Source organism: Apus apus, chromosome 1 (assembly GCF_020740795.1).
Source record: "Apus apus isolate bApuApu2 chromosome 1, bApuApu2.pri.cur, whole genome shotgun sequence".
NCBI lineage: Eukaryota > Metazoa > Chordata > Aves > Apodiformes > Apodidae > Apus > Apus apus.
The window spans coordinates 121,023,443-121,038,481 of NC_067282.1; the positions used below are offsets into that span (position 1 = coordinate 121,023,443).

The window sequence follows — 15,039 nt, forward strand, 5'->3', positions numbered from 1 at the left end:
CTACAAATTAAAAGTGACTGACAACTTGTTTCTAAGACATTACTACTGGCACTTCAGTATGTTAAATGAAGATAAGCCTCAAATTACAAGCATTATATAATCGGTTTCTCCCATCAACAATAAAGTGCATGTATCTAGATGCTCCAGAAGACAGTGCCTTGCTGTAAAGACAATTATGACTTCAGTCATAAAGGTACTTCATGGAATAGCAGAAAAATTCCTGACCTTCAGAATTCACACTATTGTAACTTGGTACACATGCAAACATCTCAGAAAACAGTGGAAATTTTCCCATCCTGTGTATCGAAAAACTCACGCTCCTCAGTGTGGCCTACATCTTTAAGGTATGTTAAACCTTTGGGTTTGCTTGTTTTGGGTCTAACAGCTTTCTCACTTAACGTGTCATTTCTAAGTCTCTAGATGCTTTTTACTTTGCACCTTCCTTTTTTTCTCACAACCCAGCTGCCAAGTGCTGAAGTCAATGAATCCTGAGTTTGAACACTCAGGATTCTCTCAGGGTAAGAGAGGGAACAGGCCATACTCCTGCTTGTGGGAAATGGATTGATGGTTACATGACTACACTTCCCATCAGTTAAGGAAGGAAGCATGACTTAAACTTTGAAAAATTTCAGATCAGCCTGCATTTTGTGCGGGTTTTTTCTGTGTGTTTCGGTTTCTTTTGTTTAAAGGGGGAGGCGTTGTTTGGTTTTGGGTTGGTTTTTCTTGCTTGGGGGATAGAGTTTGCAATAATCTGTTTATAAAGCATCCTACACACAGAGGGAGATCACAGTACAAACATGTAGGAGCTATTTCTTCAGTCTCTGAATACCAATCCTGCAGGTGGTTACACAGCTCAAGGTAACCTTCTAAAAGAAGAAAGATAAGGGACTACCACATAACTCTTTAAAACAGAGATTAATCTTAGCTAGCCAAGTTTCAGTCTGAATATTTTTTTCTTAAAATACCAATATTAATCTATTTCTCGCTCTTTGCAAAAAGAACATTAATTACCACCACAGGCAAGCATTATGTACTGATTTGGAGGGACCGAGATGTCAACCACAGCATCTTGAGCTTTCTTATTCAAATACTGAAAAGGTGCAGCCCCATTGAGGTAAGAGTATTTGAGAAAATCATTACCAATGGCAAGATTAAAAAAAGAGCTTAATTCTTAAATTAGTCATGATGTTGGAATGTGATAAAGGCAGCGTACAGGGTCAGTGTGGCCACAGAACAAGCTCTGAAAGTTACAGAGTATCACCTGACTTGTTCAGAAAGGAGATAAGAGATCCTTCTTCACAATTCATACTGACATGATGGATCAACAGAGAGCCATTCCCACATCCGTGTGATACATGGTCAGCCAATCCAGTATCTACAAGGTTAATCTATTATCAGGAGCAGCAAAAAAGGGACTTTTAGAGTACCTGAAATTCTGTAAAAAAGAATTTTTAAAAAATCTGGGCCATTCTGGATGAAGGCTGGAAATAGCTGACCACCGTGCATACTTAACACCACTCTGTGCATGAACTAAAGTGCACAACACCAGTCTGTGTATGAGTTCAAGTGGAACAGAAAATTCCATAGAAACAGAGGGAAACAACTCTGCAAAACTCCTTCATCCAGTCAGTCAAGCAGGCTGTTCCTCCAGTACTCTAAGCTCCTGTCAGTCAAGACAGTGGGGAGATCAGCTATGATCAAAACATCAGACACTCTGTATACACCCAACCCAGACTTAAAAAATAGCAAACAGTAATCTAGTTACCTTAAATCTGCTAGTAAAGAGATCCATTCTGGAAACAAGTTCTTTCCTGCTATAAATTCCTTGCAGTCCTAGAAGACACTTCAACCGCACTTCAGCTTGCTACAAGACAAAGAGAAATCAGCTCACAGTAAAAAAGTGTAGTTTTGATGTTATTCACTATTGGCATTTATATTATGTAAATAAGAGTTATTTGTGCATGCCTAAAACACACTACACTAATTCTTTATTAGTGACATCAGTGCTGTTTTGTCTGTGTGAGCACTCTCTCCTCTCTCACGCACAGGAAGTCTGCAGTGAGCCACACTTAAAGGTGACATCAAAGTTTGTGTTTAGGCTCCCCAAGAAACTCTCACCTTACAGTTAAAAAAAGCAAAAGAATGCAAGAGGTGCAGAAATTGTGCTATTCACCTGTTAAAGATACAAAGACAAGAATGTGGATGACCTACTTAACAAGACCAGCTTACTTCCTTTCAACATTTGACTTGGACAATTGTTAAACATGGACAAGGACTCCAGGAAATTCTGGAAGATTCCCAGAGGAAGAGGTACACCTTAGAAATGCACTGGCTTAACACTGTGGATTCTTACAGAGTTAAATGCCTTCTCCCTATTCTGTTTTGCATTAGAACACTCCATTTTAAGCATTCCAAGAAGAAAAGGGTTGCTTTGAATTTAACCCAATTAGTTAACATAGGCAAAACATATTTAACCCTTCAAGGTATTTTTTTAATACTATTAGTACTGCTCTTTCCTAGATGCCGCAAAAAGAAGTCTTTTCCTTACATAGCTTTTAAATTACCTCATGCATATTGCTACACCTTTCAAATGACAAACTTTTAAACGGCATTAAGAAAGTCATTTTGAGGATATACCATAGAAACATCACTGTGTTCTGTACACTTACAGTGTTAAGGATCTTGGCAAAGCCACAGTCTTCATACCAGTCTCTTCATATTTCTTCCTTAGTTCCTCTTGCTAATAGCAGTAACAATATTCAAGGAAACCTAAGAAAGGAGACTGCCTACACACAGGCTATCCATTCCTACAAGTGCCTGTTTACCTGCTTAGATGGAAAGCAAAGGATGATGCCCAGTTGCAGGTTCTGACCAACAGTTTTCCCTAAGACAGCTTTTTGCTAGAAATATGTTGTTACCTATCAACAGGTAACAATGCGTACTGCTCTCTGATCTGCCTGTGACACACCATCAGAACATAATTCTATACTGTACTTTAAAATTAAAGGCTTTGCCTGAGGAGACTTGCCCACAGCTGCTGCTTCCTATAGCAACAAGGGCTCCGTTACACAGAACTCACTCCCAGTCACAACCTGGCACCCATCACTGCCCACAGGCACAAACTCAGCTCAGCTAATGTACTGAATCCTGCCTTCAGCTGCCCTCAGTGTTTATCTCAGGGCTTTGCTTGTGAATCATTGAATCCATAGGGATTGGAAGGGACCTCTGAAGATCATCAAGTCCAACCCCTCTGCTGCAGCAGGAACACCTAGGGAAGATCACACAGGAATACATCCAGACAAGTCTTCAAAGTCTCCAGAGAAGGAGACTCCACAACCTCCCTGGGCAGCATATTCCAGCACCCCATCACCCTCACAGTAAAGAAGTTTTCCTCATGTTGAGGTGGAACTTCCTGTGTTGTAACTTGGTGCCATTTCCCCTCATCTTATTACAGGGCACCAATGAAAAGAGATTGGCCCATTCTTGACTTCCCCTCTTCAGATATTTGTAGACCTCTAGAATTCTATTCTATTTGTATAGAATAGGGACTGCTCTCGTGCTTGGGAAAGAAAAAAAAAAATAATAAAAAAGTCTGTGGTGGTTTCTTGGATGGTCATATAGCCCTTGGCACACAGCTAGTAATGTCATTTGCATTTGTCAGTCAGGTGGCATTCAAGAGTAGGTCTGCAGATGCAAAGTTTAATAAAACTACACCACCTGCTTTCCAAGGTATGCAGTTCCCACCTGAAAGCTCTCAGTCATAATGCTCTACATCACAGAATCACAGAATGGTTTGGATTGGAAATGGACCTTAAAGATCATCTAGTTCCAACCCCCCTGCATAAGCAGGGACATCTCTCACTACATCAGGTGCTCAGAGCCCCATCCACCTGCCCTTGAACACTTCCAGGGAAGGGGCAGCCCTTGTAAGAAGCCCCTCCCCAGGTTTCCTGTAGTTCCTTCAGGCACTGGGAGGCTGCTATGAGGTCTCCCCAGAGCCTTCTCTTCTCCAGTCTGAACAGCCCCAACTCTCTCAGTCTGTCTTCATAGAAGAGGTGCTCCAACCCTCTGATCATCTTTGTGGCCCTCCTCTGGACCTTCCTCAGGAGCTCCATGCCTTTCTTATGCTGGGGGCTCCAGAACTGGACACAGCACTCCAGGTGGGATCTCACATGAGCAGAGCAGAGGGGCAGAATCACCTCCCCGGCCCTGCTGACCATGCTTCTTTTGATACAGCCCAGGACATGGTTGGCTTTCTGAGCTGTAAGTTCACACTGTCAGCTCATATTGAGCTTCTCATCCACCATCACACCCAAGTCCTTCTCCTCCAGACTTTTTTTGATCCTTTCTCCACCCAGCCTGTATTTATGCTTGGGATTGCCCTGACCCAGGTGCAGGACTTTGCACTTGGCCTTGTTGAACTTCATGCAGCTTCCATGAGCCCACCTCTCTAGCCTGTCAAGGTCCCCCTGGATGGCATCCCTTCCTTCCAGTCTGTCAACCTCACCACATACTTTGGTGTCATTGCAAACTTGCTAAGGGTGCACTCAATGCCACTGTCCGTGTCACCAACAAAGATGTTAAACAGCACCAGTCCCCCAGTTCCCTTGAGGAACACCAGTCATCACAGGTCTCCATCTGGACATCAAGACACTGATCACCACTCTTGGAGTAGGACCATCATCCAGTTCCTTACCCAATGAGTTCCATACTGTTCCAGTTTCGATACCAGGATGTCATGCTGGACAATGTCAAAGGCTTTGCACAGGTCCAGGTAGATGACTTTTGTTGCTCCTCCTTTGTCCACCAATACCATGACCCCACTGTAGAAGGCCACCAATTAGTCAGGCAGGATTTACCCTTGATGAAGCCATGTTGGGTGTCACAAATCACACCTTTGCTTTCCACGTGTCTTAGCAGAGCCTTCAGGAGGATCTGCTCCACGATCTCTTCTGGGCACAGAAGTGAGATGGACTGCTCTGCAGTTCCCTGGGTCTTCCTTTTTCCCTTCTTGAAAATGGGGGTTATGTTTCCCCTTTTCCAGTCAGTGGGAATTTCACCAGACTGCCAAGACTTTTCAAAGCTTTGCAGCTACATCAGCCAGTTCCCTCAGGAGCCGTGGATTAATCCCATCAGGTCCCATGGACTTGTGCACCTTCAGGACCTTTAGATGGTCATGAACCTGCTCTTCTCCTACAGTGGGGAGATCTTCCTTTTCACAGTCCATGCCTTTGCCTTCTCTAACTTGGATGGTGTGACCAGAGCCTTTGCTGGTGAAGACTGAGACAAAGTAGTCACTGAGTACCTCAGCCTTCTCAGTGTTCTGCGTGGCCAAGTCTCCAGTTTCCTTCTGAAGTGGGCCCATATTTTCCCTTGTCTCCCTCTTTTGCTGACATACCTGTAGAAGCTTTTCATGTTGTTCTTAACATCCGTGATCAGGTCCAACTCTGTCTGTGCTTTGGCCTTCCTCACGCAATCCCTTGCTTCTCTCACAACTGCTTTGCTGTGTTGTTCCTCCAGCAGATGCTGGGTAGTTGAAATCCCCCATTAGGACCAAGTCTTTGTGACCACAAAGCTTATCCTATCTGCCTGTAGAGGGTCTCATCTGCTCAGCCAACCTGATCTGGTGGCCTGTAGCAGCCCCACTGCGATCTCTCCTGCTCCTGTCTTCCTTTTAATCCTGACCCGTAAGGTTTCAGTCGACTCATCCATCCCCAAATGGAGCTATGCATATGCTTTTAAGTAACGAGCAAATTAGTAACTATGAACTGATAACTGCTTCTTCTATGACTAATGCTGTTTTCCTATATTTTCAGCTGCATTTTCTCCTTCTCAACCACCTCTCCTTTCCTCAATTCATCGTTCCTCAAAGCTTTTTGGCCATTCACAATTACTTCACACCCTTCTAAAACCATCTCACTACTTAACCTTCAGCTCCTTTCGACAGTAATACAGGCAAGTACAAACACCCAGCCATCTACTCACCTCATCACAACTACCATCCTAATCTTGACAAAATACCTGCCTTGACAGAAGACATGTTTGATCCTTCAGAGCTGTGACAGAGTGAAGGGGAATTATGTAAGCATATGTTCAGGATACTCTAAACACATGCTGTCCCTCAGTTGTATAATAGTATATTTTGACCCTGTCCTGAAAACAGACTGGCTGAAAACATTGGTAAGATAGTGGGCAGCTCTAGTGACCTCAAAGAGCTCTGCATGGACTTCAGCACTGCTTAGATGCATTCAGTTATGAGATTTCAGCTCCACCACTATTACAGAGATGGGGCCATTCAATAAGCTTTACAAATAGAGGGTGGGACCTGGATCATTTAATGGGATCACTGGGACATTTTTTTTCTCCCCAAACACTCCCCAAATAAGAAATTGAGGAAACTAGGTCTCCTTCTGAATTACTCTTGAATGACAAAGACAACACAGCTTACTTGTCCTGTCAAGGTAAAAGCGTTTTTAAGAACTGCCCTCCTCCCCAGTAAAAAGAATCAGTACATATTCACAGATATGACCTGTGCAGCAGAAAAACACTGTTACCATGACCATTTGAAGAAAGTATTATTTCAGAAGTAGCCATAACCATGGGATCAGCTTCTATAGCTATGTTGAATGGGAGGCAAAATTAAAAACTTCTTCACTTTCCTGAAATTTGCCAAGATACAGAAGCCCATTTCAACACCAAGTTCCTGTTTCCACAGGATTTCATTGTGTGTTTTTCATAGCCTACTAAGAAAACCTCAGCAACTTGCCCTGAAGCTTCAAAGCTAGTCAAACATGGTAGGAGGTCCCAAGTGTGAATTTTCATTGTCTTTGCCTTCCTGACTGCTAGTTGCCTTCCACTTTTCCCCCATCCTTAGTCTTCACTGTCTTGATTTTTCTGTTCTTTAACTATGAACTTTTTACACAGCCCCTCCCTTCAGCACCTGCTGCACAGAACAGCACTGGTTTGATTGAATCTGGATGCTCATTCAGCAACTTGGAAGAACAACAGTGCCTTTAAAAACAAGTGAGGTGCTTGGGTTTCATAACTGTACTAAGAGGTGACTGGGCTTACATATAATATTGTTCAACTGCACACAGTTATCAGACTTAGTATCAACTGTTGCTTGGTCTACAAAAATTAAAAGTTAAATTATTTCTAACAAAAGAGCAAAAATTACTTTCAGTTGTATCCTTATAGCAACACTCCACAGCTTCTAGTGGGCCAGAGAGAGATCCTCATATGCAACTTTGAGCACACTACCACTGAATTTGGACCATCTTCTTGCACCTAGGAAATAACTTCTCACATAAAAATATAGTTTCATATCAGGGTATAATGGCAAAATGTCATACAATAAAGAAGAAAGAATTATTATATTCAAATAAAATACTTTGAATACAAAACGTTAATTTTAAGCTTACCTGCCCCTTCCCTCTCCTCTTTAAAACCTTTCAAATGATTGAACTTAATTTCTGTCTACAGCACTATAGATGATCCTGGCCAGGCTTTCCCCCAGCCACTAGAATACTTTTGTGGTTGTTACACTCTAGGGCCTAAATCATTTGGCAAACTTCTCTGTTATATTCTAAAAGAAAATTAGCTCTGGGAGATATCAGTGTCTAGCCACCCACCCTGGGATAGAAACACTTATTAAGGAGGAGGAGTGGGAAATAACATTCAGATGTATATAAAAGCACTGCTGCCCCTGTTGCTGCCAAAAAATGCCCTGCTCTCATTTTGGAATCAGGCAATTTAACAGTGGCTGCAAATCAGAAAGCACAGCCGGGACTGCGACCACCAGCAGTGACACACTACCAGGCCTCAGCCAAACGTGGGATGTGGAAGAGTTCTCATTTTATCTCACTCTGCTTGCACCTGCATTGCTTTCAGATAATAAGCTTTAGAGAAACAACTATCTCTAGCTCCCAGTAAATGACACTGGATGAGCAACGTGCATTAATCAGAGACACCAGCTGTTAATTTTCATTGTACAGAACTGGGAATGAAGACACATCTTCAAAAATTACCTCTTTTGAGAATTCTCCCAACTGAACTTATACTAAAAAGATATTCTCATCAGATAAAATTTATGCAGGGAAAGATGACAAGTCTTTATAAGATTGGTTCTAAAAATCTAAATACTGCCTTTACAGCAATGGGAGAACGCGGGGAAATAAGCGGCTTTGTGCTCCCCCTCCTGGCTTTGTGGCAAACTACGATTGTCATCATGGAACACAAACAGTACGAAAAGCCGACACAAAACTAGGGACGTTTCCGAATTTATACAGAAAATACACATTGTAAAAGGTGGCCTGAAGAAGTACAGCATAAAAGTTTCGGTAATTAGCCATTGACGATAAATATTTCTATCACCCTAAGATCTCTCATTAACTTGAGATGCATGAGAAAAAGGCACATTTTTGAGTTTCTGTTTTCTTTTGCATGTTTTTGTTTTGTTGTGTGGCTTGCTTGGGTTTTTTTGGGGGGTGGGGCTGTTGTTCTTAAATGTGCCTCTACTCTAAAAGAAAAAAAAAAAATACTGTAAGGAAAAGGAGAAAACCATTTGGGAAAAAATGTACTTTCTGTAAAGATTTTCTATATCCATCTAACTACAAATGAGAAATACAATATTAAAGGCTATTTTACTACAGGTAATATTTATTTGTTCATTTTTATCAAATAAAATTAGATTTTAAATATAGCCATCAAGACTAAAAGTAGAGTTTTAGTCAACATTTAACACTGCATGTGCTCGAAGGATATTAAGCCATTTTACAGTTAATTTAGTAATAGTTCCCAATTCAGTAACATATAAAGAACTGCACACACCCAAAAACACACTGCTACAGAACTGGAAAAAAATGTTATGTTGTGCTACAACAGCTTTGAAAATAAAACCCGAAACAGGGAAGAAAGTAAATTCTTTTTTGCACCACCAAAGCCTTAAACATCTGTTCTCAGGAGTTTAAATATTAGGATTCTCTAGAAAAAAAAACACATTAAAAAAACAGCATCTATTGCTTCCAGTAAGAAAAAGCAAAACTTTACCTTGTCATAAAGCATCCACCCAATATACTTTAAGTAGCTATCATTTAAAAAAGTATCTGGGTATGTTTTGATCCAGCTGCCAATTTCTTCAATGCAAGTTGCTCGAATCTCAGGAATCACATCACTGTGAAATTATAAAATTGTAAAATTGATACATTAAAAATGCCTCATGTACATTAACGATGTTATTTGAAATATTTTATTTTCTGGAATTGCAGAAGCATGTAAAATCCAAAATATTTTTTAAGTCTTCATATTAGAACTTTAGGACAGTCTTCAATCAACAATTAGGCCACTTTTAGCTACAAACATTTCACACAGTAATTATTTTCTAATTCTGGATATCTTCTCAACCACAGACACACTGCTCTACAGCCAGCAGGAAGAACTTAGGAAAGAGAGGTCCTTTTGTAAGCCCAAATTCTTTAAAACAATTGAACTGCCACACTTTCCTTGATACCATCAGCACCTCTAGGATGTCTAACTTAATCCTAGTACTTGGACAATCTAAGCAAATTTCTTGCAAATATAGATACACGTCACAGCTTTGTTTTTATTCTTACCGGTAACGGTTCAGAAACGTCCCTTTGAAAATAGCATTCATCATGTTCTTTATCTCTAGAAGCTTCTGCTCATACTGAAATACAAAAAGAAGGGAGTGTTAGTATTGGTCCCACAACTCACAACACCTGAAAAATTCACACCATTGCACTGACAATGCTGCTGTGGTGCAAACTGCTAGCATTTACATGCAGCGCCAACGTGAAGCGAGTGGTTTGTATCTACATGAGCAGTAGGACTTTCTGTACCTCCATCCTCATGAAAGATACCAACTGCTAGCCTGGATAAGAAGGTACTCATGTGACATAATGAGTCTTAATTTATCCATATGCAGAAAGTATATACATATATATAACATAACTATTAAGCAATCTTCACATACAAGTACAAATTCTCTTTTTATGCCCTTAATCAGAAGGCAGAAAAGGAAATTTTCAAAATGCACCTATTCCACAATGAGCATTCAGTATTTTAACTGAATCCTGATAATCTAGTTTTGAACTTCCAGAAACCTAAGTTACTTAATAAAAACATTCTCTCATGAACACATCAGGAAGGGTGTCAAATTTGTCTTTTTCCCCCAGTACACATATTTTCACTGTTTTTCTCATGAGATCAGACTTATGATGATACTAAAAATCCTAAACACTTCTTTTTCAAAACAGAAAAAGGGGTTGTTTCTGTAACAGAGAAGTCCATGGGTAGTCAAAGCCCAAAACAGAGCTAACTGATTCTAAGGTCAGGAGAGAATGAACTATGCTTGATGTTCAAACATGAAGTCAACTTCACCCTCAAGCCAGATTTATTTCTTATAGCTACAGGCCTGTCTCTGGGAGCTGGTAAGGAGCTGTCTGGCCAAGCAGGGAAGAAATTACAGAATCTGAACAGCAAGAAAGATACAGATCATACCTGAAGTTACAATCATTTTTCAATATATTACTTATAGAGCAACGACAGCTATTCTGTGTCCTTTTCTATTCACTGAAATTCAGTTCAAGAACTAAAATTTTGGCTTACAATTTGTATGAACATATGAAAACTGCATTCCCACAACACCAGAGCTACTGATGCAATTACACACGTGTAAACCCCTATGATGCCAATTTATAGAAGCAATTAGTGTAACAGACATCCCAAGTTAACAGTACACTCAGCAGTCATTTTTGTACCACTTAATCTAGCCAGTAACCTCAAAAAATTGAAGTAACCAAAAGCAAGCTGTCAGAAATCTCTCTTTTCACATCTTCACACATCTCCCACACAAGACACCTGCCTAACCTCTTTTCTTTTTTTCTCTAGCTGGTCAAGTCTGTAATTGGTCCTCTTGCCACTTATCCTCTTCTTCTCCACCTCATATAACCTTTGAGCATTGTGCTTGTTGACATCAAGGTTCAGATGTACGCTTACAACTGCTGTCAGAAGTTTCATTGCTAAAAAAAGAAATAAATCCAACACATGTAGCTTAGCTCAGAGATACGTAGCATAAATACATTCACCACTTTAACAAAAAAAAGGGTATCACCAGCCAAATCTGGTTTATTATCCAGAATACAAACACAACAAGACTATAGTAATTTGTTTTAAAATACACTGTTTAATTTAAAGGCAGACCATGATAAAAAAGGAACACTGAGTGATATTACTGGTGATTTACAACTTTTTATTAGATTTCTAGTCAAAGTAGTAATTTACTGGGCAACTCTCAGTTCATGCAATTGTTATTTTTTTGCCAAAGTATCTATAGCTGTGGAATAGACTATTTTCAGTAACAAAACAACAGTGAAGATGGCCCATAAGAGAATGAGAATCTTAATACTTTACTTGAATTGACAAAAATTCGTCTTCCTCTAAGGATCAACAGATGGTTTGCATAGATTTCAAGTAGGGTTTTTGAGCCTTCCAAGCAAACAGCATACTTTAGAAAATACTGTAAGTGTTCTTTGCATGGCAAAGAAGGTTCTTGCTGGCTTTAAGGGGGGAAAAAAGGAGTAGCTTTAGTACTATCATGCTGCATGAAATAAAAATGTGTAACAAGCAATGTTTTTTTAGCACAGGTACCACAAGAATAGCAGCTCTCCAAAGGAAGCTTTTTTAAGCTAAGCCTTTAATGCAACCTCATCACATTGGTTAGTAGAGGAAGGAAAATAACAAAGTAGAAAATCAACTCTGAAAAAGCAGTTACTGGGGGGAAAAAAAAAAGTCAAAACACAGCACAATTCTACAGTTAGACACATCAGGCATTAAAGAGAATTTCTTTAGAAAGAAAAATGTCAGGGATTAAATCAATAACCCAGCTAACGTGCATTTACACCAATGCATACAGCACGAGAAACAAAGAGCTGGAAGCCCTGTGTGCAAACACAGGGCTCACTAACAGGTTAGTAACCACAGAAGTGGTCAGGTCAGCTAGTCAGGCAACCTCACTGGAGGCCCAGCTTAAATGCATTTATACAAATGCACGCAGCATGGGGAATAAACAGGAGGAATTAGAGACGAGGGTGAGCCTGCAGGGCTGTGATCCCACTGGCATCACTGAGACCTGGTGGGATGGCTCCTATGAGTGGAGCTTCAGAATGGAGGGTTACAAACTCTTTAGGAAGGACAGAGAGTGGAGAGGTGGGGGTTTTGCCCTCTATGTCAAAGACCAGCTGGAGTGCGTGGAGCTCTCCCTGGGGACAGATGAGGAGCCAACAGAGAGCTTATGGGTTAAAATTAAGGGGAAGACAGGCCAAGATGACATCATGGGGGGGGCGTTGCTACAGGTCATCTGAGCAGGAGGATAATATAGACAAGGCACTATATAGACAGATAGGAGCAGCTTCACATTCGCAAGCCATGGTCCTCATGGGAGACTTCAACCACCCTGATATCTGTTGGAAGAACAACTCTGCTAAATGCAAACAATCCAGGAGGTTCCTAGAGTGCAAGGATGATAACTTCCTTTTCCAGGTAATCGAGGAACCAAAAAGGAGAGGTGCTCTGCTGGATCTTGTCCTCACTGAGGAAGGGCTGGTGAGGGATGATGCTAAGCTCAAGAGCAGCCTAGGTTGTAGTGACCATGAAATGGTGGAGTTCAAGATCCTTTGGACAGCAAGGAGGGCTCACAGTAAGCTTGCTACTTCAGAAGGGCAGATTTCAGCCTCTTCGGGGATCTGCTCAAGAGAGTGTCTTGGGATAACACACCCTGGAGGGTAGTGGGTCCCATGAAAGCTGTCTGATATTTAAGGATATCTTCTCCAGGCCCAAGAGCGTTGCATCCCAACTAAGAGGAAGTCAGGTAGAAACTCCAAGAGGCCGGCATGGATGAGTAAGCAGCTCCTAGAGAAGCTCAAACTGAAGAAGGAAGCATATAGGGGGTGGAAGCTAGGGCAGGTATCCTGGGAGGATTACAGAGAGGTTGCCTGAGAAGCTAGGGATCAGGTAAGGAGAGCCAAATCCCAGATGGAATTAAATTTTGACAGGGATGTTAAAAACAGTAAGAAAAGCTTCTTTAGGTATGTTGGGGAGAAAAGGACAACCCAGGAGAATGTAGGCGCTCTCATGAAGGAAATGGGTGAGATAGTAACACAGGATATTGAGAAGGCTGAGGTCCTCAATGACTTCTTTGCTTTGGCAAGTGCTCTAACCTCAACACAAAGGCCACAACAGGTGGAAGCAGGGACTCGAAGAGTAAATTACCACCCACTGTAGTAGAGCAGGTTTGTGACCATCTAAAGAACCTGAAGGTGCATAAATCTATGGGACCTGATGGAATTCAGCCACAGGTCCCAAGGGAGCTGGTGGATGGGACTACTAAGCCTCTGTCCATCATATTTGAGAGGTCATGGCAGTCTGGTCAGGTTCTTGATGACTGGAAAAAAGGGAACATAGCCCCTAGTTTTAAAAAGGGGGAAAAGGAAGACCCAGGGAACTACAGGCCAGTCAGTCTCACCTCTGTGCCCAGCAAGATCATGGAGCAGATCCTCCTGGAAAGTCTGCTAAGGCACATGGAAAATAAAGAGGTGACTGGTGACAGCCAACATGGTTTCACTAAGGCCAAGTCATGCCTGACCAGTTTGGTGGCCTTCTATGACACGGCTACAGAGATGGTGGACGGTGGCAGAGTAACTGATGGTTATCATCTACCTGGGTTTGTGCAAGGTGTTTGACACTGTCCCACATGACATCCTGGTCTTCAAACTGACAAGGCATGGATTTGACAGATGGACCACTCGGTGGATAAGAGATTGGCTGGATGGCCACACCCAGAGAGTTGTGGTCAGTGGCTCAATGTCCAAATGGAGGCAGGTGATGAGTGGTGTCCCTCAGGGGTCAGTATTGGGACCAGTTCTGTTTAACATCTTTGTTGGAGACATGGACAGTGGGATTGAGTGTATCCTCAGCAAGTTTGCTGACAATACCAAGCTGTGTGGTGGGGTCAACACCCTACAGGGAAGGGATGCCATCCAGAGGGACCTTGACAGGCTGGAGAGGTGGGCCAGTGCCAACCCCATGAAGTTCAACAAGGCCAAGTGCAGGGTCCTGCACCTGGGTCAGCACAACCCCAGGCACAAATACAGGCTGGGGGGAGAATGGCTAGAGAGCAGTCCTGAGGAGAAGGACTTGGGGGTGGCAGGAGATGAGAAGCTCAACATGAGCCACCAGAGTGTGCTGGAGCCCAGAGGGCCAAACATGTTGTGGGCTGCATCAAAAGAAGTGTGGCCAGCAGGACCAGGGCGGTGATTCTGCCCCTCTACTCTGCCCTGGTCAGACCCCACCTGGAGTACTGTGTGCAGCTCTGGTGCCCTCATCACAAGAAAGATACAGACCTGTTGGAGAGGGTCCACAGAAGGGCCACCAAGATGATGAAAGGCCTGGAGCAGCTCTGCTGTGAAGACAGGCTGAGAGAGTTGAGACTGTTCAGCCTAGAGAAGAGAAGGCTCTGGGGAGACCTTATAGCGGCTTTCCAGTACTTGAAAGGGGCCTACAGGAAAGCTGGGGAGGCGCTTTTCATCAGAGAAGATAGTGATAGAACAAGGGGTAATGGTTTTAAACTGAGACAGAAGATTTAGGTTAGATATTAGGAAGAAATTCTTCACTCTAAGGGTGGTGAGGAACTGGAATGGGTTGCTCGATGTGGTTGTTTATGCCCCACTCCTGGAGGTTTTAAGGCCAGGTTGGACAAGGTTTTGTGCAACCTGATCTAGTGGTAGGGTTCCCTGCTCATGGCAGGGGGGTTGGAGCTTGATGATCTTTGAGGTCCCTTCCAACCTTAATGATTCTATGTAAAATTGGTCTAGATCTATCATATCTGAAGCATACAAATTCCATTCAGACACACATGGGAACAAATCATTTATATCACACTACCATAGCAAGAGGGCACTGTCAGTACAAGAGAACTGAACAGTTTTGTCTGTACACAAGTCAAACAAAACTCAAAATCTACAG

General features: G+C 42.1%; 1 protein-coding gene across 5 annotated transcripts in view; it reads right to left on the reverse strand.

The window, feature by feature from the left end:
• Window positions 1-15,039, reverse strand: part of LOC127387591 (cohesin subunit SA-2-like) — a 66,390-nt gene that overhangs the window by 35,747 nt on the left and 15,604 nt on the right. For all 5 annotated transcript variants that reach the window (XM_051626353.1, XM_051626171.1, XM_051626436.1 and 2 more), the window contains 4 exons: window positions 10,888-11,039; window positions 9,612-9,685; window positions 9,049-9,172; window positions 1,766-1,864 (listed from right to left, as the gene is read on the reverse strand). In XM_051626353.1, coding sequence (XP_051482313.1) covers window positions 1,766-1,864; window positions 9,049-9,172; window positions 9,612-9,685; window positions 10,888-11,039 — 449 coding nt within the window. The remainder of the gene's footprint in view (window positions 1-1,765; window positions 1,865-9,048; window positions 9,173-9,611; window positions 9,686-10,887; window positions 11,040-15,039) is intronic.